General features: G+C 35.4%; 1 protein-coding gene across 3 annotated transcripts in view; it reads left to right on the top strand.

Annotated features, from left to right (window-relative positions):
• Positions 1–22,783, top strand: part of AP2B1 (adaptor related protein complex 2 subunit beta 1) — a 102,428-nt gene that overhangs the window by 40,134 nt on the left and 39,511 nt on the right. For all 3 annotated transcript variants that reach the window (XM_039885947.1, XM_039885950.1, XM_039885948.1), the window contains exons 11-14: positions 724–889; positions 2,078–2,176; positions 7,707–7,966; positions 13,644–13,836. In XM_039885947.1, coding sequence (XP_039741881.1) covers positions 724–889; positions 2,078–2,176; positions 7,707–7,966; positions 13,644–13,836 — 718 coding nt within the window. The remainder of the gene's footprint in view (positions 1–723; positions 890–2,077; positions 2,177–7,706; positions 7,967–13,643; positions 13,837–22,783) is intronic.

Raw genomic sequence — 22,783 nt, 5'->3', positions numbered from 1 at the left:
AGAAAGAGCTGTTCAAAACTCGATTTAACTAGTGGAAATAGCGCAAAACAAGTGTACTATTTATTTGTTATATCTAATATACAGTGTCATTTTGATGTTTAAAACTACATTAACTAAGGAGATGGATTCAACGTGATAAAAGTGAGAGCTATAGAGCCTTAAAATTATAAATACTTGAATTACTTGTTTCTTTGGAGAAACAAATTATTAGCGCAGGTGCCTTGGGAAGAAAGAAAATAGAGATTTTTGTAAAAAGCAGAGACAGGTGGATTAAGAGACAGAGTTTCCATTTCTAGTCTGGATTCTGTAGTTGTCTAACTCCATTCCTAAAAGTAGAGTGGGATTTCTGTTCCTCTGCCATGAAAGCAAAATGGAATAATAGATAAGAAAATTCTCTGATCTAGTTACAAGAGGGATTGTTAGAAATATAAGGTAGTGGTATTATCTTACACCACAGGTTAATTTTTCCTTGTGAAAAGAATGGTGAGCTTTTATAAAAGTTTAAGGTTTAGTTATTCAAACATAACTGAAGGGAAATTTAAGACATTTATAATCTTCCGGCTTAAAGCCTGTACATTCTCTTGACCAAAAAAAAAAACAACACACCTATATTTTGGTGGTTTAGTTTAGGGTACCTTGTCTGTGGTTTTGCCTTTAGCCTTCATTGTTAAATGCAATTCTCAGTTTTGCCCTCAGTAACCATAGTTCATTTTGTTTTACCAGATATGAAAGTATCATTGCCACTCTGTGTGAGAACTTAGACTCCTTGGATGAGCCAGACGCTCGAGCAGCTATGATTTGGATTGTGGGAGAATATGCTGAGAGAATTGACAATGCAGATGAGTTACTAGAGAGCTTCCTGGAGGGTTTTCATGATGAAAGCACCCAGGTAAGTTCTCATCTGTATATGCTCTGTCATAGATCTTTTGGGGAAGATTTCAGGGAAAATAAATGTTCAGCAGTTTTGTTAGGGGGTGAAGTGGAGGAAGAATTTGTATGCGTATAGTGTTATGTTCATTTTTCTCCCAAAAGGGTGATCTTTTTTAGTTGCGCTGACTTCTGGTGGAACAAACCTGTCTAACTCAGACCAGTAGATCTCAAACTTTAATGAGCCCCAGAAACACCTGCTAAGCTTGTTAAAGCACAGGTTGATATGCCCCATCCCTAGAGTTCTGACTCAGTAGGTCTGAGGTGGGCCCGAGCATTTTTATTTCTTACAGAATTCAGGGTAATGCTACTGTTGTTGCTGCTGCTGCTGCTGCTGCTGCTGATCCAGAACCACATTTTAACAACTACTGGTTTAGAGTAGTAGTTAACACTTTCTGATTTTCTGTTATTTGAAAATAATTACCCCTTCCTGTTAGTAATGGTTATGGCTTATTGCAGTGGGGTTTTCATAGGGGCTGAGGAGAGGGCTGGCATGTGCAGTTTGAAAAGATTCCCTGTGGTTAGACTTCTTCCCATTTTCTGTCTCTACCAAAATTGAGAGAGCTGACCTTAGAGCTACAGGTCCAGAGAAGCAGATAAATTATTAAAGCTTTTCCCCTTGACATTTATACTCACTGCAAATTGAGGTTAATATATGTAATCCACCATAGTAATTTTAATAGGCCTTTACAAAGAACACATACAAGCCAGTAGCTTTGTGTTTCAGCAGCCTACTCTTAATTGGCTATGATCTGGCATAATTCTGCTGTCTTGGCTTTTGCTTCAGTATGGCAGATGATTCCCTGATTCCCTCAGAGTTGAACTTTTAGTGGAATTAAATAATAAGGGACTTGGTCAGGAACAAGTTTTATTGCCGTCACAGTGTTAGCATATATTTTAAGAAATACAAATGATTTTCTGGACCAGAGACAAAGAAGCTGTTTTTGATGCCAGAAATGCAGTTTGGAGATAGGAGGCTGGTGAGTTTTCAGTTGATGAAAACCTTTCACTGTTATTGTTGCTATTGAATCAGTTTTAACCTTTGTCTCTTAATCAAAATAGTAATAGTAATTCATAGTTGGAGAAATGCCACTTTGGAAATGATGGTATGGATAATGCAAATATCTTTTACTAAATTATATCTGCTTAGGTGCAACTCACTCTGCTTACTGCCATAGTGAAGCTGTTTCTCAAGAAACCGTCAGAAACACAGGAGCTGGTACAGCAGGTCTTGAGTTTGGCAACACAGGTAAGAAATCTGGGAAAAGCTTGGATTGATTTGTTTTAAATTGTAGGAAATTATGAAACTCCCCAAGAAAGTTCCTTTGGGGAAGTTTTAATTGGAAGGGTTCAGTCTTTAGATCCTGTTAAAATATAAAAACAGCATCTCTTATACATATTCCACTAAATTAGCTGATTGTATGGCTTTTAAATGAATTCACTGACTCTAGTTTTTATAATTTATGAAAATTGAATTTAGACTTGTGTTAAAGGACATACCGGTATTAAAATGACATTGAGTCTCACAGTACCTCCTTCTGGGTGACTTAATATCAGTTTTGAAATAAAAGTGCCATGTAGAGATGTTAAATGCCTTGAGAAAGATCTCACGTGTTCCGCCTTCTTGAGTAGTAGCTTTTTTTTTTTTTTTTAAACTAATTTTAACATGCTTGTGCTGCTCCCTTAATTATTTGATATTTTTGGTCCTCTTTTAGGATGGGTTCTGGTTTTAGGAATGTGGCAAATGCCTTAGCGATCAGGTCACCATTTTATATCCACAGAAACTAAAATAATTAATTTTCCTAGTGTAACAAGTGTAATGATCACCAATCTATCATGATTTAGTAATGTTTTTAATCGAATTTGAAAACAGGTTGACTTTAGCAGGCTGTCAAGAGTTAAGGTGTGTATCTACACATGGAACAGGCTTCAGATACTCAGTTTTCCATTTTTTTTCATATTATAGTGGTATATTATCAAAATTTTAAACTTTTGCAGTACTTTGCCTAGTTTGAGCTGTCATCTTGTTATTAATTTCACATCCTCTAAAGTTTATTTGTAAGAGCTCTTTGAAGTATTTTTAAAATTTTCCCTTTTAAGCATCTTCTTTTGCCTGAAGCAAAGTAATTTCTATACATCAAGGCAGTTTATGTAATATTGTGTTTATTTAATAGTTTCTGTATTGAATTGAGTTTTCTAGACTTCCTAGTCTAGACCCTTGATCGCCCATCTGTATCTCTATTAAGATGGATTTTTAAAAATTTTCTAAAGAGAATTTTTGCCTTGCTCCTTCCTTTCTGCTCATCTTTAAAAAGATAGAGGTAGTCTTATAATCAGGCAAGTGTCCATGGTAAGTTTCATTGTATTCACAAGTTCTCAACTGTGCCTCCATTGGCTTATTAATGGCTATTATCCTTATTTAACAGGCAACATAAGGAGGAGCTGTATTTTTTATTTTTATCAGAGTTCAAACTCAGTCTTACTACCTCCCAGTATTTATCAAAATTTGCCTGAGGTAAAGTGTTTAGGGAGTATTGCTTAAAGAATACAAGAACTCTCTGTTCTTACAGATAGTTAAAATTCACCACTGAATCAAGCTAGAAGATTAGTAGAGAGCTAGGTATCTAAACTGCATTGTATTTGACCCCTTATAGACTTGCCTTGTGCTCAGTAATACTGATGTCAGCCATAATAAGGGTTGTCTTGAGAAACTATCCTAGTTGGATCTGTTGTCAAAGTCATTGTTTATTCATTATATGTTTTCTTCTTTAAGAGGCTCTATTAAACAAATTTCTGCCCCAGTTGGTATGGGACAGTTTTGGATTCTCCTATACATTGTTGTGTAATTAACTGCCCCTCTGAATGGCTTAACTGACTAAATTTCTTTTTCATATCAGTTGTTCAAAACCTTAGAATCAGTTTTAAAGATCTTCTGTAGGAAATGTGTAGGTCATTGGGCATGCATTTTTCTGTTTCTATTTCTAATTTATGCTCTCTAGCCTTAGAGGCATTTTGTAAGCTTTGCTGAATTTCTAGAACAGGGCAGGGTATAAATAAAGGTTCAGACAGTCCTGATACTAGACTTTGTATACAAGGACTAGTATAGAATCTTAATAACAACAATCATTTGTATAGTGGTTACTATGTACCAGACATTCTAGTAAGTACTTTACATGTTAATTCAATCTCAATAAGGATTTGATACTGCTACTATTCCATTTTATAGATGAGGAAACTGAGACAGAGAGGTCCAGTTGGTATGAGGGCAGAGCTAGGACTGAAATCCAGGTAACCTGGCTCCAAAGTCTTTGCCCTTATTCACTGTGCTATGCTGACTTCTCTAGTCTGAAGGTTAAGGATGACTTTGAGAATACTTATTCCCTGCTTTCCGTGCCTGAAGCACTATTGTGCATAAACCAGTACATATAAATGAACTTAGGAGTTTTAAGATCATTATGGATGATGATTTCATATTTGGCTTAAATAATTATTAAGCAGTTTCTCTAGACTTTTTGGTCCAGTTGATGAGATCTGAGTAGTTTGCATAAAAGAATAAGCACATTTATGTAAATCTTTTCCAGTGGATATTGGGATTTTTTTCTTTAGTTTGTGAAATGAGAAACTAATATTTATGGCTGTAAGTATCAGTTTAAGTTGAGGACAGTGTGATCTGCTGAATCGTGTTAATTCAAATTGGGTAGTGGGGTTCCATTTCTGCTACATCCACTGATTCAAGACACAACTGAGCAAATACCTTTTTCATACTGCTTTTCTCTTATCTCTACAGTGGAGTAATTGATTCTATTCTTTATCTGTGTTGAGAATTCATGTGACATATATGTGAAATCTTTGTGCTTCTGGTTTTAAATAAAATGGTGGTATAATTAGAAATATTATTAGTTAGGGGGAAAGAAAACCTACCCTTGAATCGTGGCTTCCTTTCAAAGATTTATCTTTTTTGCTTTGATAGTTTTAGAGTACTTAGCAAAGAATATACACAGAAATGTCCAGACTGTAGTAATTGCTTTTTGTACATGGAAGAGAAGTCTTTATCTTAGTTTTTCTATCTGTGAACTTAAGACCACCATTATAAAAATCACCTGTGCTGCTTGTTAAAAGTACAGATTCCTTGGCCCCACTTCTGACATAATGAATGAGAAACTCTGTGATTTGGCATTGAAATCTACAGTTTCATGGCTTTCCTGGTGTGTTAATAAAATATTGATGCACATTACAAATTAAGAATTACTGTTTTAGAGCTTGACTGTTAAGAATTGTTTTGGAAGCTCAAATTTTTAATAGCTATTTTCTTGAGATCTGACAAGGGCCTATGGGGCTAGCAGTACAGTAGGTCCAAAAGCAAATTTTCCGAGTCACCAAACATATAGTAAGTAGCACATTAATATCATACCCCACCCCCCCACCACAAATCTTGGCTTGATTTATTGTGGCCTTCATGTGATAGTGAGGCAATGAAGGTCAGCTTAGAGTTGGCCTAATGAGTCGGCCCGCAGAACAGCAGAGTTCAAACAGTGGAAGTCTTTGCCTACTCTTGACTTTCAGTCTTGGAAAATTTACACTTATTTCTCATAGGACTATATTCTTAAGTCAGTGTCTACCCTTTGATCCAGTGATTCTATCTCGAGCAGTTTGCCCTATTGCAGTATTTTAAATGTGTGAGGGACTCAAACTTTTTTCATAGAAATATGTAATTTTGAATAGAATCCCCACAGGAATTTTTTTTGGCCATTTAGTTAAATATGTGCATGATATATGAGAAATTTGAAGTAAAAGATATTTTATTTTGACCAGTATATAATTAAACTATAATATAAAGTTTATATTAATACCTTTAACAATATTACTAATCTATAATGACAAACTAAATTTCTCCACTTCTGTGATTTGCAGTGTTCATTTTAATTGTGTAATAAAAAGCATAGCTGGTCTATGAATTTTAAATGACATGCTTTGGGGACCATATATATATAGATTAAAATTGAACTTTTAATTTATGTATCAACAAAAACAGAGGTGGGTGTTGCTTTTCTGACCTGATATTTTAAGAAACTTGTATTCCACTCTTTTAAAAAAATCAATTTGTTTATGTTTTATAATGTTCATGCTTTGTTTCCAAATGAAAATCAAAGCAAGGATGTTTCAGTCTACTGTTTATAAACACTTCTTCAGGAGCAATTTACCCCCCACCAAACCAAACCAAACCAAACAATCATGTAAAATGAATATTATCACTGTTTGCTTTTTTAAACTTTGGCTTTTCAAATACTGTAAACATTTTGATATGCTACATAATATATATACATATATGCATTCCTATTAGAATAATGTAACCTATGAATGTGATAAAGATTATTTTGAGGTAAAATTTACCATTTTTATGCTGTTAACTTGCTACTATCTCAGTATTCTTTTTTTTTTAACCAGCAATTCATTAGGTGTGCAAGTTAAATGATATGTGACTAAGAAAAACCATTTAAAACTATGTAGTCAAAACTATGAGGGTCATTGCTGTATTGAGCTGAATATATGCTTTAAGTGGCTAAATCATGAATCAGTTCATCTATTTACTAATAAACTCATATGGAAGCCCTCAAACTGACCTAGTTTAAAGAAAATATTTTTGTATGTGTGTTTTAAATCAGAAATTGAAACAGACTGATCGTTGCCTTTAATAACATGATACCATTGAAACAACTTGTGCATAAATAAATGCCACCATATAGACTTTTTCTGAGAGGTAGATACCAGGATATTTATTATGATCACAAACATAAATTGATTGATGGATTGATGGATGGGTGGATGGAAGGGGGAGGGAGAGAGGGATAGAGGAGAGGAGGAAGGAGAAAAAGGCAACAATCAAAATGTCCTTTAATGAGGCACTAATAAATAATATGCAGTGTTGCATATACAGAGGAAAACCAGGTGTATGTGGCAATACAGAAAGCAACTTGCGGAGCAGTGTATATAATGTCAAACTGGTTTTGTATAAAATAAATATGTGTTTGCATGGGAGCTGTTGAGAAAGATAAATATCACACTGTTAACATGGCTATTTTGGGGTTGGGAGTTAAGGTGGGCTAGGATTGGATGATTGGGGGAGACTTATATTTATATACTTCTAAATCATGATGTGGCATTGATGATCATTTTTTTTAGCCATGAACATGTAAAAATTACTTTAAAACTACCACAGAAAAACAAGACCACTAAATTCAAGTATCACCTCTTTTGGAAGCAGTTATATGCTCTCTTTAACAGCTTTTTAAAAAAAAAAATAATAATATCTCATTATAATAATGAATACTCTGTGAGCTCGTTAAATTCAGGCACTGTTGGTTGTTATCTCTCTATTTCCAGGGCCTAGCCAGTGTCTCCATAGAAATGAAGAAAGGAAGTATGGGTGAAATATATATGATATATTTTATGAATAATCTTGCTAATATTTATAGCAGTTAAAAAAATTTTATGTCCCAAAGCCATCTCAAGCAGTTACTTTTCACTAGATTAAACTTTATTTTACTTTTCCCAACTCCCCTTTGAATTTGAATTTTAGGATTAACCCATCTCAATTTTTTTTAATTCTTTGAAACATTAGAGATTATAAAATTATGACTATATTAAAACTATATTAAGTCTAAATTGAGTCTTAATCATCAACTCTGTATAAATCACTACATTGCCTCTATAATAAATTCAGCATTTGGGTTTCTGTATGAAGAAAAGTTTCATTCAAACCTTCCTGCCTTTGCCATTAGGATTCCGATAATCCTGACCTTCGAGATCGAGGCTATATTTATTGGCGCCTTCTCTCAACGGACCCTGTCACAGCCAAAGAAGTAGTCTTGTCTGAGAAGCCACTGATCTCTGAGGAGACAGATCTTATTGAGCCAACTCTGCTGGATGAGCTAATCTGTCACATTGGTTCTTTGGCCTCTGTGTACCACAAGCCTCCCAATGCTTTTGTGGAAGGAAGTCATGGAATCCATCGCAAACACTTGCCAATACATCATGGGAGGTAAGCAGGTGAAACTAGATTTGATTGAGGAGTAACTCTTTGCTTAGGCAGAGTTGGTCTTCCTCATGCTTTTATACATAGAAGACAACCTGCTATGCATTTTGTAAACCTATTATATTGCCCTTACAGCCTCCATCTGAGTATCAGTAACCACACACAATAGGTGAAAGGCCCCACTGTTCAAATCTGGGAGTAGGTAAGATTATGGTTTAGAAAATTATGATGAAGATCTTCTAAACTGATGAAGTTCAAAAGTTGCCTAAGTCTCCAGTAAGATGAGGCTAGAAATCTTCCCAGAGTTGAAAACTTGGAAAAAGCCTACCTGTACATTTAGCTATTTTTATCCTTTACTGTAACTTTGGTTGAAGCTTATGGATAATGGTAGCAGATACTGCTTCTCTTATGCTGTTAAGCTGTTAATGAAATAGTATTTGCAGGAGTGTTTATAAAAGCAGCCTAGGTTCTATATAGACATAGTTTTTCAGTGACCTCTACTTCTTTCTTTTTACCAAATTAAATTGATTGTCTCAGTAAGAAATTTTATTATGAATAGGCTCTCAGGTAACATGGAACTCTTGGCTTTTTACCTATCTCAAAATTTTAATTTGGAAGGAGCAGTACTCTAATAAGCTCTTATAGTGGGTATCTTATAATCGTTTCAGAATTTCCTTCATTAATCATAATAAATCTTAAATCTAAGTAGAATTTGACCCCAGAGTGGTTAGAGTAATTGCACTTCTATTGATGAGTGTCTTGTACCATTGTCTAATATATTTTGCCGTTTAAGTGGTATATGAGTAGCCAGAGGGTAAGAATTATTTACAAATTAGTGTAGTCAGCGTTTTAGGCTCTATTTAAACAGATAAACAGAAAGGAAGAAACACCCAAGAAAATTAGTAATCTTTCATTAGCCTTTAGTTGAGTTGAATCTTTGGTTTCAGGGCAGGTGCTGTAATTTTCACTTGAAAGAGACTGTGGCTTCGTAAGAATTAGGCCTTATAATATTTAACATTCTCTAGATAGGACCATTTAACTTGTAAGTACACCTCCCAGTCTGTGCTGCAAGTTTCGATAATAGATATGGATTTTCTGTTTTAACTTGCCACTGTAACCATATCTATATGCCATTTAAATTACTTTTATCCTGATAATTTTTGACCCTCAAGTGGGAGGGAGAAAGTGAAACAAATCAAGAAACAAAAGCAACTCTTTCTAGAACACAAGAAAAGAACCAGTATTTAAACTATGTAAGAAGAAACAATCTCTTACATAAGGTCTTATTAATAGCCTTTAATTTGTTACCTTGACAATTCCTTATGTTGGTGGTTCCCAACCTTTTTGACACCAGGGACCAATGCTCCTTTGAGAATCTAATGCCTGGTGATCTGAGGTGGAGCCGAGGCGTTGATGCTAGCGCTGGGGAGTAGCTGCAAATACAGATGAAGCTTTGCTTGTCCACCTCCTTCTGTGCAGCCTGGTTCCTAACAGGCCATGAACCATTTCTGTCTGTGGCTCAGGGGTTGAGGATCCCTGCCTTATGTGGTCATTTATGCTTGTTTTGTGTTTTTAAAGGAAACACAAATGTAGAAATAAAAACTTTTTTTGAAATAATAGGGATAACATATTGCCTCGAATGGCATGTCTGTTGTAGTACTGACATTACCTAGCTCTCTTCAGCAGCATAAGATTAAATGATATGCCTCTGACGTGAAATACAGCAACACTGTATGTAAGACCTTATTCTGCCTCTTCTGAGCATTTAAAACTGTTTACTTCACTAGATATTTTTAAATTACTTGGGAAAGTGATTTAAAAAGTACTTTTTCATTTTGTATTGCTTTCTATACTTAGACTTGTCAGCTGCTCTGTAGGGGTGAGATGGTAAATAGTTGTCTAATTTAGAAAAATCTCACCTTTTAAAGATATTGCTTTAATGACAATTGTGCAGTTCACAATGGGAAACAATTTCATGCTAATTTTTTATGTTCTCTATTTAGAAAGAATGCATAATAACGGTTTACCATTTTTTTTACTTGTAGAATGTATAGAATCATGTACTTTTCACCTCATTTTGTCTTCTTATAATACTCTTCCCTTTCTATTATAGTGAAGGAAAATATGCATTGTTACCTGTTCTGCCTTCTATTTAGAGGTACTGATAAATCCCTGTGTTCTTTCACATTTCCTACATGGCACACATCATAAGATGATAGATGTTCATATTGCAGAGATATACCATTTATGAAGATTTCATACATTTCTTGCCAGGTGTATATGAAATTGCTTCCCTTTTTGACTTTATTTTTGGCTATATTGCACCACCACTCCTGTCCTCATTTGGATACTTCACATCTTGGTTTTCTTGACACTTTTTCTCCTAAGTTATCTTTTTTAGATTATTTTTCTCTCTTTAATCTTTGCAGTTCTGTGTTCATTCTCTTCTCCGATCACTAATCTTGGTTATTATCACAAGGCTCATTCTGAACCTTCTTTTCTGTGCATCTCTATGTATTCCCCTAGGGAACTTATCTACTAAACACAGGTACCACTGATCTATTACAAGCCTTTATAGTTTACACCATGTTTTTATTTGATCCTCCCTAAAATAGAACCATGTGTTTTAGTGACATTGTTACAATTTTATTTTATTTACTTCTTTGGTTATAATTTTATTGATGGCGAAACGTTGTCTCAGAAAAGTTGCCACTTGCCCAAGATCATACAACTAGTAACTAGTTGAGCCAACATTTGATCTTAGTCTTATTCTTTGTTACTCTGCTGATTTCACTTAAAATATGTATTTGAAATTCTTCCCAAATCTACTTCTCTAACTCTGTCAGTCCCTTGTCCTTAGCTGTCTGTTGGACTTCTCTACTTATTTTTCTTACTTGAAACTAAACAAATTGAAAACAGCATATTATTTTTCCCTTTATCCCTCCAGTTCCTCTATGATTATAAGGAACATCACTAGTCTTTTGCTTCTTAGTTTTTGTTTATTCTCTGAGTTTGATTCTTCATTCTTCTTTGTCCTGTTTCCAAGTATTGTCAAACCTACCTAGGTTTTTTTAAGACAACATTTATTTATTAATGGAATTTTTAAAGTTTTAAAATGCGTTTTTAAAACTTTAATATAAATATTAGAAAACATGCAAGATAGAATATTATAAAAAACTCTCATATACTCATCACTCAGTTTCAACAGTTATCACTATTTTGCCATTCTTACCATTTATCTGTTGCCACAGTTTTTACGAGGGATGGGGAGCTAGAGTCTTTTAAATCTCAGACTTCATGTCATTTCACCCATAAATACTTTAAATGGTAACTGTAATAGATAAGGACTTGTCAAAAACACAAAATATTATCAAGCCTAATAAAGTTAGATTTTAATATTTTCTTAATTATTCCTTAATATTCAATAAGCAGTCTGAATTACTTTCACATTTTTTCAGTTGCCATTTTCTATTCTTTTTTAAATTTATCTAAGATTAGTTTTGCTTTTCTTTTTTTTTTCTTTTTTGGAAAAATTTATAGTGAACCCAACTGAACCTGGAATTTTCTTTGTGGGATTTTCCCCCCACTTTTTAAATCGACAATTATTTATAATAATCTTAGTGTTAATAGTGCACTAATCTGTAGTGTACAGCTCAGTAGACTTTTACATATGTATACACTCATATAACCACCACCCTGATCACATAAAGGATAATTCCAGCACCCTAGAAGACTTCTTCATGTCTCTTTGCTATCAATACTCACCCTCCAGAGAGAACAACTGTTTTGACTTCTATCACTATAGGTTAGTTTTGCCTGGTCTTGAACATCATATAGATGGAACCTTATAATATTTATTCTTCTGTGTCTGGCATCTATCATGCAGCATGTCTGTGAGACTAATCTATGTTGCGTCATCAGTTGTGTGTTCCTATTTATTGGTATATAGGATCTCATTTTTCGAATATGCCACAATTTATCTTTTCCTATTGATGTACTTTTGGAGTTATTTCCAGTTTGGAGCTCTTATGGATAAATCTGTTAGGAATATTCTTGTATGTCTTTTGTTAAACTTTTATACTCATTTCCCTCATGTATACACCTAGGAGTGGAATTGCTGAGTCATAGATGTATATTCAGCTGTAGGTGACACTGCCAGTTTCCCCATGTGATTGTACTGTAGAGTTCTAGGTGATTCACGTACTCAGCAGCACTTAGTGTTGTCAGCCATTTAAACTTTGGCCATTCTGGTGAGTGTGTAGTGGTAGCTGGTTGAAGTTTTAATTTGCATTTTCCCGATGAGTAAAGATGAAGTACCTCTTCATGTTTATGGACTGCTAGTATATCCTCTTTTGTGATGTGCCTGATCTTTTTCTTATTTCTAATGAGTTGTCTTAAGTCCTCTGTCAAATAAGTGTATTGCAAATATTTTCTCCTTGTCTGTGGAGAATACCTTCTCATTCTCTTAATTTTTTCATTTGAAGAAGACGTGTTCTTAATTTTAATGAAGTCCAGTTCATCAGTATTTTTTTAATACTGTTTTTTATAGAAACTTTAATCTATTCCAAGGTCATCAAGATACTCTCCTAGATTTTCAGGTTCACGTTTATGTCGGATTTATCTCTTTAATTTTTATTTATGTTGTGAGGTTTCAGAGTCCAGGCTCAATTTTTCCAACACAGCTATCCAGTTGACTCAGCACCATTTATTGAAAAGATTATTTCCCTCCGTGCTGCCCTTTTAATATCTTGGAACTCACCACTTCTTTTTTATTTTTACAGTGTAGTGGCAGTAGCAGTTTGGATTACTGTTAGCTGATCTTCATGTCCATTCTCCCAACTTTAGTTCATTATGCACACAGCTGCTAGAATAATGTTTTTCTAATGTTATGTTTAGTTCTTTCTTCAACAAATAAAAGTGATTTTGCATTGCCTGTCATATAAAAAATTGACTCTCCAGACTAGTTTTCAAAATTATTTTTTTTCTTATCTTCTCTTCCCCTAAATATTAACAATTCCAATCCCTGCCCCTGCCAGTGTAAGTTTTTCACCAATCTAGTCAAATCGTTCATTACTGTGCTTTTGCATAAACCATCCCTTCCTTTTCAGAGGGTCTCTGATCAATAGTTTCTCATAACTATGCCATTCTTCTTCAAAGTCTAGTCAGTCACACAACCATTCTCAAATGCCTTTAAAATCAGTCCCACCTGGTTTTGTTTGTTTCTCATCTATATCCTGTAAATATGCAGACATTCACACAATGCTGATTTCAGCTGTTGCACAGTGAATGTGCTTTTTAGTCATTTTGTGAATGCTGATTTTTTTTTTGTTTAGAGCATAAGTTTCTTGAAGACAAAATATATATATACATATATATATATGTATGTATATTAATATTTCCCCAGAGTTCTCATTATGGTGCTCTCTCATAGAGTAGGTGCTCAATTAAAATTGATCAACTAATGAGGTTATATAGCATACATTTATTTTCATTTTAGCAACTATATTTTGATAAAAATAAGAATTGCTGTCGTCCCTTCATGTACATCAACAAATGATTATAAAATAAGAGGTTTTTTCTCTCCAGTGTTTTACATATCTGACATTCACTTGTTGCCTTGTAATTATGTTCTGGGTGAAACTGACTTTTCTCCTTTCCCCTCTTTGTGTGTGTATGACTACAGCACTGATGCAGGTGACAGCCCTGTTGGCACCACCACTGCCACCAACTTGGAACAGCCTCAGGTTATCCCCTCTCAAGGTGACCTTCTGGGGGACCTTTTAAACCTTGACCTTGGTCCCCCAGTCAACGTGCCACAGGTATCCTCCATGCAGGTGGGAGCAGTGGATCTCTTGGGAGGAGGATTAGATAGTCTGGTAAGCATCTTTCTTCCTTTTTCTTTTATTTTTAATTCTTAATATGCTAAAGAACTTTAAATTATTCAGCGCTTTTTAGAATTAGACCTTGATAAGCAGAGCAAAGTCCTTTGATAAAGGACAGAATTATTTGTCTTTAGAGAATTAATAATACTGTCCATCAGTGGTATGGGGTACCACTGATATAAGTGTACAGGATTATTTTGTTGACCTGCCTCTAAATAGAATGTTTAACCAACTTATTTGATGTTTAACCAACTTATTCAGCAATCTTAATGTTTAATGTCCTTTTCAGAGCTTATTATTGTTCCTGCTTCCTTACTCTGGATAGCCCCTATAATTCTTCTTTTGACCTGAACAGCATTTAAGTGACCTCATAGAGATCATCCTATTCTGAGGCTTTCAAACCTTTGCCTTTTAAATATTTTATTGGCTTCCTGTGTAACTCTAAAAGGTTTTGAGGCAGCCATTCGTATTAAAAAATGTATCTTTGTTACAGTTGGGAAGTACTGCTTGATTAGTTCTTTTTTCTCCTTCTTCCCTCCCCAAACATGTCGTACTTCCAATTTAATTAGCTTCCAGGATTCTCATTTAAAAGGCTCCAAAGTCCAGAGTATCTATGAATATGTACCACCAATGGGAACCAAAATTATTTTTGTTGCTGTACTGCAAAGTAAATGAGAAATATTAAGGATGACCTTCCAGCTGTGTAGAGAAGGCCAGAAAAATAGCAGGTCTCATCACATTGCTCCCTGCAAACTAGGTACTTAACTGTGATGGGATTAGATGGGCTCTTTTAGACAGATGCTTATAGATATGTTTGTCAACCTGACGACTATTAAGATGCCCAACAAACTGATTTATTTCCCTATATCATATTGGAAGGCAGATGCCAAATATGTGTTCTCAAGAGATTACATAAACAAAACAACCATATTTTCTGCTACATAAACCAGCATTTTCTCTTCTTCTTTATGAGCAGTATTTTGTCTTGGATTTTTGGCAGCCACTACAGGTACATTTACTCTTTGGCTGGTAGAGTAATTATTGTCATACCTCTGTGGGTTGCACATTTTACTAATGGAAAGTCACTGCTTTCAGAATCTATACCGACCAAGCTCTGGACTCTAGCTTTTATAGTGACACAAATGAGCACTTCTGTTGTGTCTCTTGGAAATATAAGCATTTGCTTTTCATATTCATATTTTTAATGAACGGAGTTGGTGTATAAGAACAGTAGCTTCTATGTATCATTCTGCGTTGCTGTATAGCCTCCTTATAGACTCAGGAGACTGACAAATATTTCACTATTCATGGAAACTTCCAGAAATCCCTTATAAACGTTGAAATAGCTTTTCTTATTCTATGGACACATCAACCACAGTTAAATGTTATATTCTCCTCAAGTTTATGCCTTAACAACTCTACTTATTAATTTCCCTAGTGGCCCATTGAACTTAAGAGGGAGGAATTAAGTTTGAAGTATGGAGAGGAGAAAGAGTCCCTATGTTTTGAGGTTGCCTGGCCCAGGATTCTGTGATCTTGTTTCTTGACCCACGTTAGCATGGATGCAAAGTGGCATGTTATTTCTGTTGGGCTTTGTATTAGCTCTCGCTAGCCCTTAAAACCAATGAGTTTTCTCCTTATTTTATATAGCTATTCAGTCATCCATTAGAATTCCTATAAGTATTACTTCAGATAGAGAAGCTGTTGGAACTTTCTTAGCTTGTAGTAGCCAGTGTCACACATGGGCCTTTTTTCTTTTTCTTTTTTTTTCTTTTCTTTTTTTTTTTTGGTAAAAGGTGTTCTTTTTGGGGGGTGAGGAGTAAATCTGATTTCTAAATATTATACAGCCTTTGCTGTGTAGGCCCAATAATGTTCCTGTGTAACTCTAAATTTTAACTTTTTCTGACTTTAGTATTTAAAATGTTATACTTGGTGTTACAGTCCCAGAAAGTATTTATATGCAGTTTTCTTCAACTTATTCTGGAATATAAGTATATCCCAGAAATCAAAATGATAAGGAGTACAAGGCCCTCCTCCCTCCCTTTTTTTTTGCTTTGGATCTGTACAGGATCAAATGTACATTTACTCAGAGAACCAAGATTCCTTTTAGGAGAACAACACAAGAAATGCCTAAATCTGGCTGTGTGGAAGATGAGTTTATAAGGCAGCAGTAGACTATGCCACTTTTAGAATGCTTTTATTGTTCTTGTGCAAATTATCTAATTTAAAGGAAACTAATCCTCAAAGTTTTTACTTAATCTGTATAGATAGTGTCATTTCTTGAATGAATTCTTCTCAAACTATAATGTGCATATAAATCTCCTGGACATCCTGTACAAGACAAATTCTAATTTAGTTGGTCTAGAGTAAGACCTAAGAGTCTTCATTTATAACAAGCTTCCAGGTTCCTAAACCACATTTTGCATATAAAAGATACAGAATATCTGTAACCACTGTGAACCACTTCTGTTTGATGTTTGCATTATAGTTGCTGGTAAGCCCAGGTGCCTTTTTCTCTTGACTTCAGTAGTAAACACTCCTAGAAAAAGGGGTCCTCTTTTGCCACAAATTAATTGAGGGAGAGCAAGAAACTCTTGAAATTATTTTAGTAAAGTTCTTTCTTTTATTCTCTAGGAAGAATAGTGTTGCTAGGAGTGGTAGAATTTGACCCAGACCCCCATTTAAAATATAACCAGGGTTAGAGAGTTACATGGTTGCCTAGCAAGCAGCTTTCGGGTTAGGTCAGTTTTCATTTCAGAAAGGCTAGCCATAAAGGCCTCTAGACTGGCTGCTGCTCTTATCATTGGTTTCTGATAGAACCTTACCCGTAGAGGTCAGTGGTGTACTGCTAATGTAGCATGGCAGCTATTAACCTTTTATTTCAAGCTTTGTGGTTCTCAACTCCTTGCTGCATAATTAGTACCATACTGTTAAAAATACTATCAGTGTTTGGGCCCAACCATAGACCAATTAAACAGATTTTCTGGGAGACAGGACTTAAACATTGGTATTTTTAAAAAGATACCTAGGTTATTTTAATTTTGCATTTAGGTTGAAAACATTGAGCCAAATGAAATTACAACTGGAGTTAGGCAGAGATATTAAAAATTGATCCGTAAGCCAAGACAGTAATTCCCACAGAAGAATTATATTCTGATGAGCTTCTTTGGCACCTCTTACAACAGTAGACCTCTCTGGCTTTACCTTTGTTGCCCTCCTACCCCTTACCCCACAGGACATTTTTCCATTGTTATTTGCTGTTACGTGATCCAACTTATCAGAAATTGGCCAGGAGTTTAATATAACCAATTTAGGTTTAGTTGCTCAATCCCAGGGTCCTTTTTACCCTTGCTCATTCTCCATAATTAGAGACTGAAAATTGTTTTGTTTTTTGGATTGTCTACACATTTTCTATTCCTCTATTCACTAGATGATGTTATTTTTTCCTTTTTATATCCTAGTTATCCTCCCATTAGTTCTTGTTCACCCTCTTTCATTATTTCACTTGTGAAATTTTGAGATTTAGTGAGTTGTAACTTTTTCTAGAATCATTATTCAGGAAATACAGTAGTTCCAGTTTTAGTTACAGCCTATAGTCAACTGTGGTCAAAAAATATTAAATAGAAAATTCCAGAAATAAACGATTCATAAGTTTCAAATTGTGCAGCATTCTGAGTAGTGTGATGAAATCTCAAGCCTGAGACATAAATTGCCCCTTTGTCCAGCATATCCACACTGCCCACCCCTTAGTCACTTAATTGCTATCTTGGTTATTAGATTGGTTATCAGAGAGAGACCACATTCACATAACTTTTTTTGCAGTATATTATTATAATTGTTCTATTTTATTAATTATTGTTGTAATCTCTTTCTGTGCCTAATTTATAAATTAAACTTTATCATAGGTATGTGCATAGAGGAAAAAACAGTGTGTATATATAGGGCTCAGTATTATCTGCAGTTTCAGGCATCCGCTAGGGATCTCAGAATGTATCCCCTGTGGAAAAGGGGGTACTGCTGCATTATCTTTTGCTTGAAGTCTACAGAGTTTCCTCCTCCTTTTAGTAAGAACTTAACTATCACGTTGATTTGGAATTAATTCAGATAATGGAACTTCTATCTGTTCTACATATAGAACACAATATTGTACTATTTAGATGTAGGCTCACAAAAGTAGTTATTTGGGGGTTTTGTTTGTTCATTTTAAAAGCTGTGTATGTATTCTGACACCTTTGATACTGAGCCTAAGAAACAGCTCATTCTGGGTAGTGTGACTTTTCTCACAGTGCAAACCCTTCTGGTTTGTAGTATAAGAGGTGACCTGATCCCCATGTACATGACTCTCGCACACATGTTATAAAGATACAGCCTGTACTAATGAGTCTTACATGTGTGAGGCTCACTAAAGTAATAATTGAACTGCGCTTATTTGTTGCCTTTACTTTTAGGCTGTCAGCAGAGGCCGTGGCTAAATTATAGCCCTTTGTTCATCCAAGGTGCTGTGTATTATTCTATTTAGATAAATGGTGCTATTGTGCATCGAAAATAGAAAGGAAGCATTATCCAGAGTGCCCTTTCTTTATGCTGATGAAGGATTTCCTGCCAAAGGAATGTGCTCTCAGTGTGCCCAGCTGGAATGGAGAGGAATAGAGGAGAAACTGCCTTTTCTTGACTCCACTGTATGTTTTTCAAGACCTCCCCCTCTGTCTCTTTCAGGTTTTTACCTTTCAGATATTTTAAGTCTTTAACTATTTTAGTAATAGTTTTGAGGTTTTTTAGCCCATGGAGAATCCATTGTACATATTAGTTTCACATTTTTATATTTTGTCCTCTGGAATAGCTTTGCAGTGATTTAAGAGCTTAAGTTTTAGAGTTAGTGGCATTATAGAGAGATCATTGTGAATTGTGGCCGACATTTGCCTGGTAAATTCTTCAATGTCATTTCTGTAACCACTATTTTTTTTTTTAATCAATGCATAAATTTAGTCAGGGCTGGCCTCTGGCAGTTATGGAAATACTTATCAATTATTAAATGTCTATGTCTGTGCCAGTCCCTATGCTAGAACTTTTATAATTTCTAATCCTCAGAATAACCCTACAAGGTGACTGGTATTGAGCTCCATTTTACAGAAAACTGAAGGTCACATAGCAAGTCTCAAGAGTTGGGATTTGAACCCAGGACTTTTTAAAAACTTCCAAGTTTATATTATTTCCACTATTTTGTGATTCCTCCTATTTGTTTGTTATTGTCATCTTCTAGAATAGAGTCCAGTCTCACTTAACTTTAGTACTTCTCAAACTGGGGTACACAGTCCCTGGAGTATATAGCAGAGTACAGAGTGCATTTGAAACTGCGGAATAAACTTGGCTCATTATATGTCAGTCTTACTTGATGGTAAGTAATGTAAACACAGACTAAACAATGATGTGTTATGGTTTAGAATATAAAATTACATGAATGTTTAAGAGAAAACACAAGATATGTTTGCCCTAGGCCTCTCAATGCCTTACCTCACAGTTTCCCTGGGTGTATGAGTTTGGGCTAGCATGCCACCAGGAGGTACATGAAAGTTTGAGAAGACGGCTGATATTGTCTGATCTCGGAAGCTAAGCAGGGTTGGGCCTGGTTAGTGCTTGGATGGGAGACCACCTAGGAAGACCAGGTGCTGTAGGCGTAAAAAACAAAAACAAAAGAAAGTTAGTTTGAGAAGGATTGTAGATGTGTATACATGCATGGAAAGAGGAATTGGATAAATTCACACATCTGTCTTGCAGCAAAAGGAATGAGATTGTTCATCTTACCCTCTTTTAAGTAGAGCCATGAAATCACATCTTCCTATCTGTTTTGGCAGTGAGTTGTGATATAAAGCACTAGTACTTTCAGGGCAAATAAATGATGTGAAGGGCATTCTTCTGCTGAAAACTGGCTGTCAAAACCACTCAGACAATACATTTCCTCTCTATAAAAGCCTTTGGTCTGGGGTGGGGGTGATCCTCCCGCCACCCCCAGTTGGTTCTGTTCATATGTGTTGGCAAGGTTGATACCGATATGGTGCACTAGACCAGTTGATGAAACAATTTTGTCAGCCTTCTGTCTATCTTGTGATAATTTTTCCAATAAAATGATTAATTTTAAGAAACGAATCTCCCCAAGAAATAATATTGCAAATAGTCCTGCTTATATGGTTGATAAAACACTCATTTATGCAATAAATATTCTATGTCAGGCTCTATTCTATATACTGGGAATATAGTTGTGACAAGTTTATATTCTAGTTGGGGGACACAGATGACACATAAGTATGTAGTCAGGTAGTAAGTACTACAAAGGAAAATGAGACAGGATGCAGAGCTTTTCTTGTGGATATTCCACATTGAGTTCTATCTCACCTAAGAAACTGGTATTGGCCACTTTAAGAACTTGTGTCACATTCTGTTCTCTGTCCCATCTCAGGGAGTAGTTAGTCTATTACATCCCCTACTTTTCTGCTGATAGAAGCCTTTTTTTCTTCAAGTTAAGGAGTGTTCTGTTGGTTTTATATGCTATAAGTCATTTATGCTATTCCATATTAAAGTCTCTTCTTAGCCATCAATTTAATAGCTTTTGCTATTAAAGCTATTTTGCTATTTACAGATTCTTTTCACCAATATGATTAGTTATAGTTTATGGTGCTTTTCTGAATAGCTTTTTGAACATCACATTAAAGTTTGCAGCCCAACAGCTGAAAATCATACTTTCACCTAGGAGATGGTGTCTGCCTTCTAAAATCTAAAACCCTAAACAGAAAAACACAAATTGATGTTTTTGATAGCAATAAGATTTTAGTATGTTTTATTGTTTGTGATCAGAATCATTGTATACTATTTTTACATCATTCTGTTTTGACTCCTGAATAATCATGCTTATCAGTAATCTTTATGACCTGAAGTCTTATTCTCCTTTCAATTAAATCCATTCTGGAAAGCATCAAGTAAAAGAGTTAGTAACTAGACAGGAGCAAAAGAAAATGTCTGAGTTTAAGATCTACACCTCTAATTAAGAATATGTCTTCATTATACTGAAAGAACTCCACAGTTTTAGAAGAGGTAGCTATAGTTTGGACTGGTCAGATGTACCTCAAAGAGGCTAATCCAGAGCAGTCATTGTGATCATTTCTGGGATTTTTTTTTTTTTGGTCTACTCAGTGGCCATCTCAGTTGACATTCTTTTTTAAAAGCTTTTCTTTTTTTCTTTTCTTAGAGTCAGGCAGACTTGTTTCTTACAGAACTTTAGTCTTGAGTGCTCTCTATATTTCTGCTATATAACATATTGCCATTTAATTGAGGGTTTTTCCTTTTGGTATCTAGCCGTATTAGAGCTACGAACTCAGCTCTCAACCTTCTTGCTCATCCTGACTGTGCTGCAGAGCTCATGAAACCATGCTAAAATCCCTTTAGCCCATAAGTTATAATGCGTCACCATGAAATTCAGTGTTTTTTATCCAGTTGCTGAATTAACAGTGTAAGGACACATTGTGTAGTTCAACATGAACTGAGCCCCATTCAGTACTACTTCAAGCATGGTAAAGTGGCCACTCTGATAGTAGCCAAATATGCCTTTTCATGACTACAGCTACTACGATTTAGATTGGGGACTGAGGGAACTATACCACTAGCAGGAAATTTAGATTGCTCAACTTTCAGCATTTGAAATAGTCTTTTCCTGAAATTGACACCTCTCCTTCCTTCATTTTCCTGTATTCTGATTTAGTCAGCTTATAGTTGACATCTTTCCTGGCAGTCTTAGTAAGGCAGTCCTGGGAGCAGTAGGAAGTGGACAGCTCCGAGATACGCTTAAAACATAGTATCTAGACACCTAAGATTGAGACTAAAGCCATTCCCTACACACTTATTCTTTTGAACTTCTGACTCCTACCAGCTCACAAGTTTTACAAATCCTAGTTCGACTGATTTTGTATTACCAAACAGATAAATCTAGCAACTGAACTGAAATGGCTAGTTCAGGCCAACATGAAAACAACATTCTTGGATTCTATTTGGCTTCGTTGCTTTCTTCCTCCCCTCCCGTTCTCTTCCCTTCCCTCTTCTCCTCTCCCTCTTGTTCCTTTCTTCCCTTTCCTTTATTCCCTCCCCTCCCCTTTTTTTTTGACAAGCATTACCCTGCTTGTCACTGTAGATGGGGAAAGGCCACTCACGGGGTAATTGGCTTCCATCCTGCTGTCATCTCCGTATTAGTCACTGATTTCATCACTGTACTGTCACCTTCGTCATATTTTCAGAGAGGAGGATAGTAACTTCCCTTAGAATCTTTTTCAGTCAAGGGAAATGGTGCTGAAAAAGCTTCAATTTTGCAAGTTAGAAAACATACTGAAATTTTCCTTTCCCTTTACTCTCTGAACATAGCGTAGTTAGGTGAACCTTTATATTTCCGGCTATGTGTCTCTAATATCCCTCGGATCCTGTGTCTGTAAGATCAGAGTTCTTAATTCTAGCTGAGTTGTATCTGCTGTACTGAACATAAAAGTAGTGTGATTTCTTTTTAGTTTCTTCCTTGGTTTTGAATTAAATTCACGAGCAGCATTGAGGGGAGAGTACATTCAGATCTTTTCCAGCTAAGATAATGTTCATATAATACTCAAAAATGAGAATGATATCTAAGAAAATAAAGATTATAATTGGGCTTAAATAGGGCTTTGGCCTAAACACCACTGGTGGAGTGCCCTTTCTTGATGCCTTTTACTGAATTTAGCAATTTGATAAAGCTGCTATTTCTCTTCTAGTGTCGTTTTTCTTTCTTGCCATTGAGTGTCAGCCAGGTTCATAATTCCATCTCTTTCGAATTTAGATTGTAACCCTGACCACAGGGAGGACAGTGATCGTTGGGAGAAGGAGTAAGCCTTAGAAAGTCATAAAACTAGATGAAAGCATCAGGACAAATGAG

This window comes from Pteropus medius, unplaced genomic scaffold, assembly GCF_902729225.1.
Source record: "Pteropus medius unplaced genomic scaffold, Ma_sr-lr_union100, whole genome shotgun sequence".
NCBI classification, from domain to species: Eukaryota; Metazoa; Chordata; class Mammalia; order Chiroptera; family Pteropodidae; genus Pteropus; species Pteropus medius.
The sequence above is the reverse complement of the archived record's forward strand: the minus strand, read 5'-3'. Positions and strand labels throughout refer to the sequence as shown.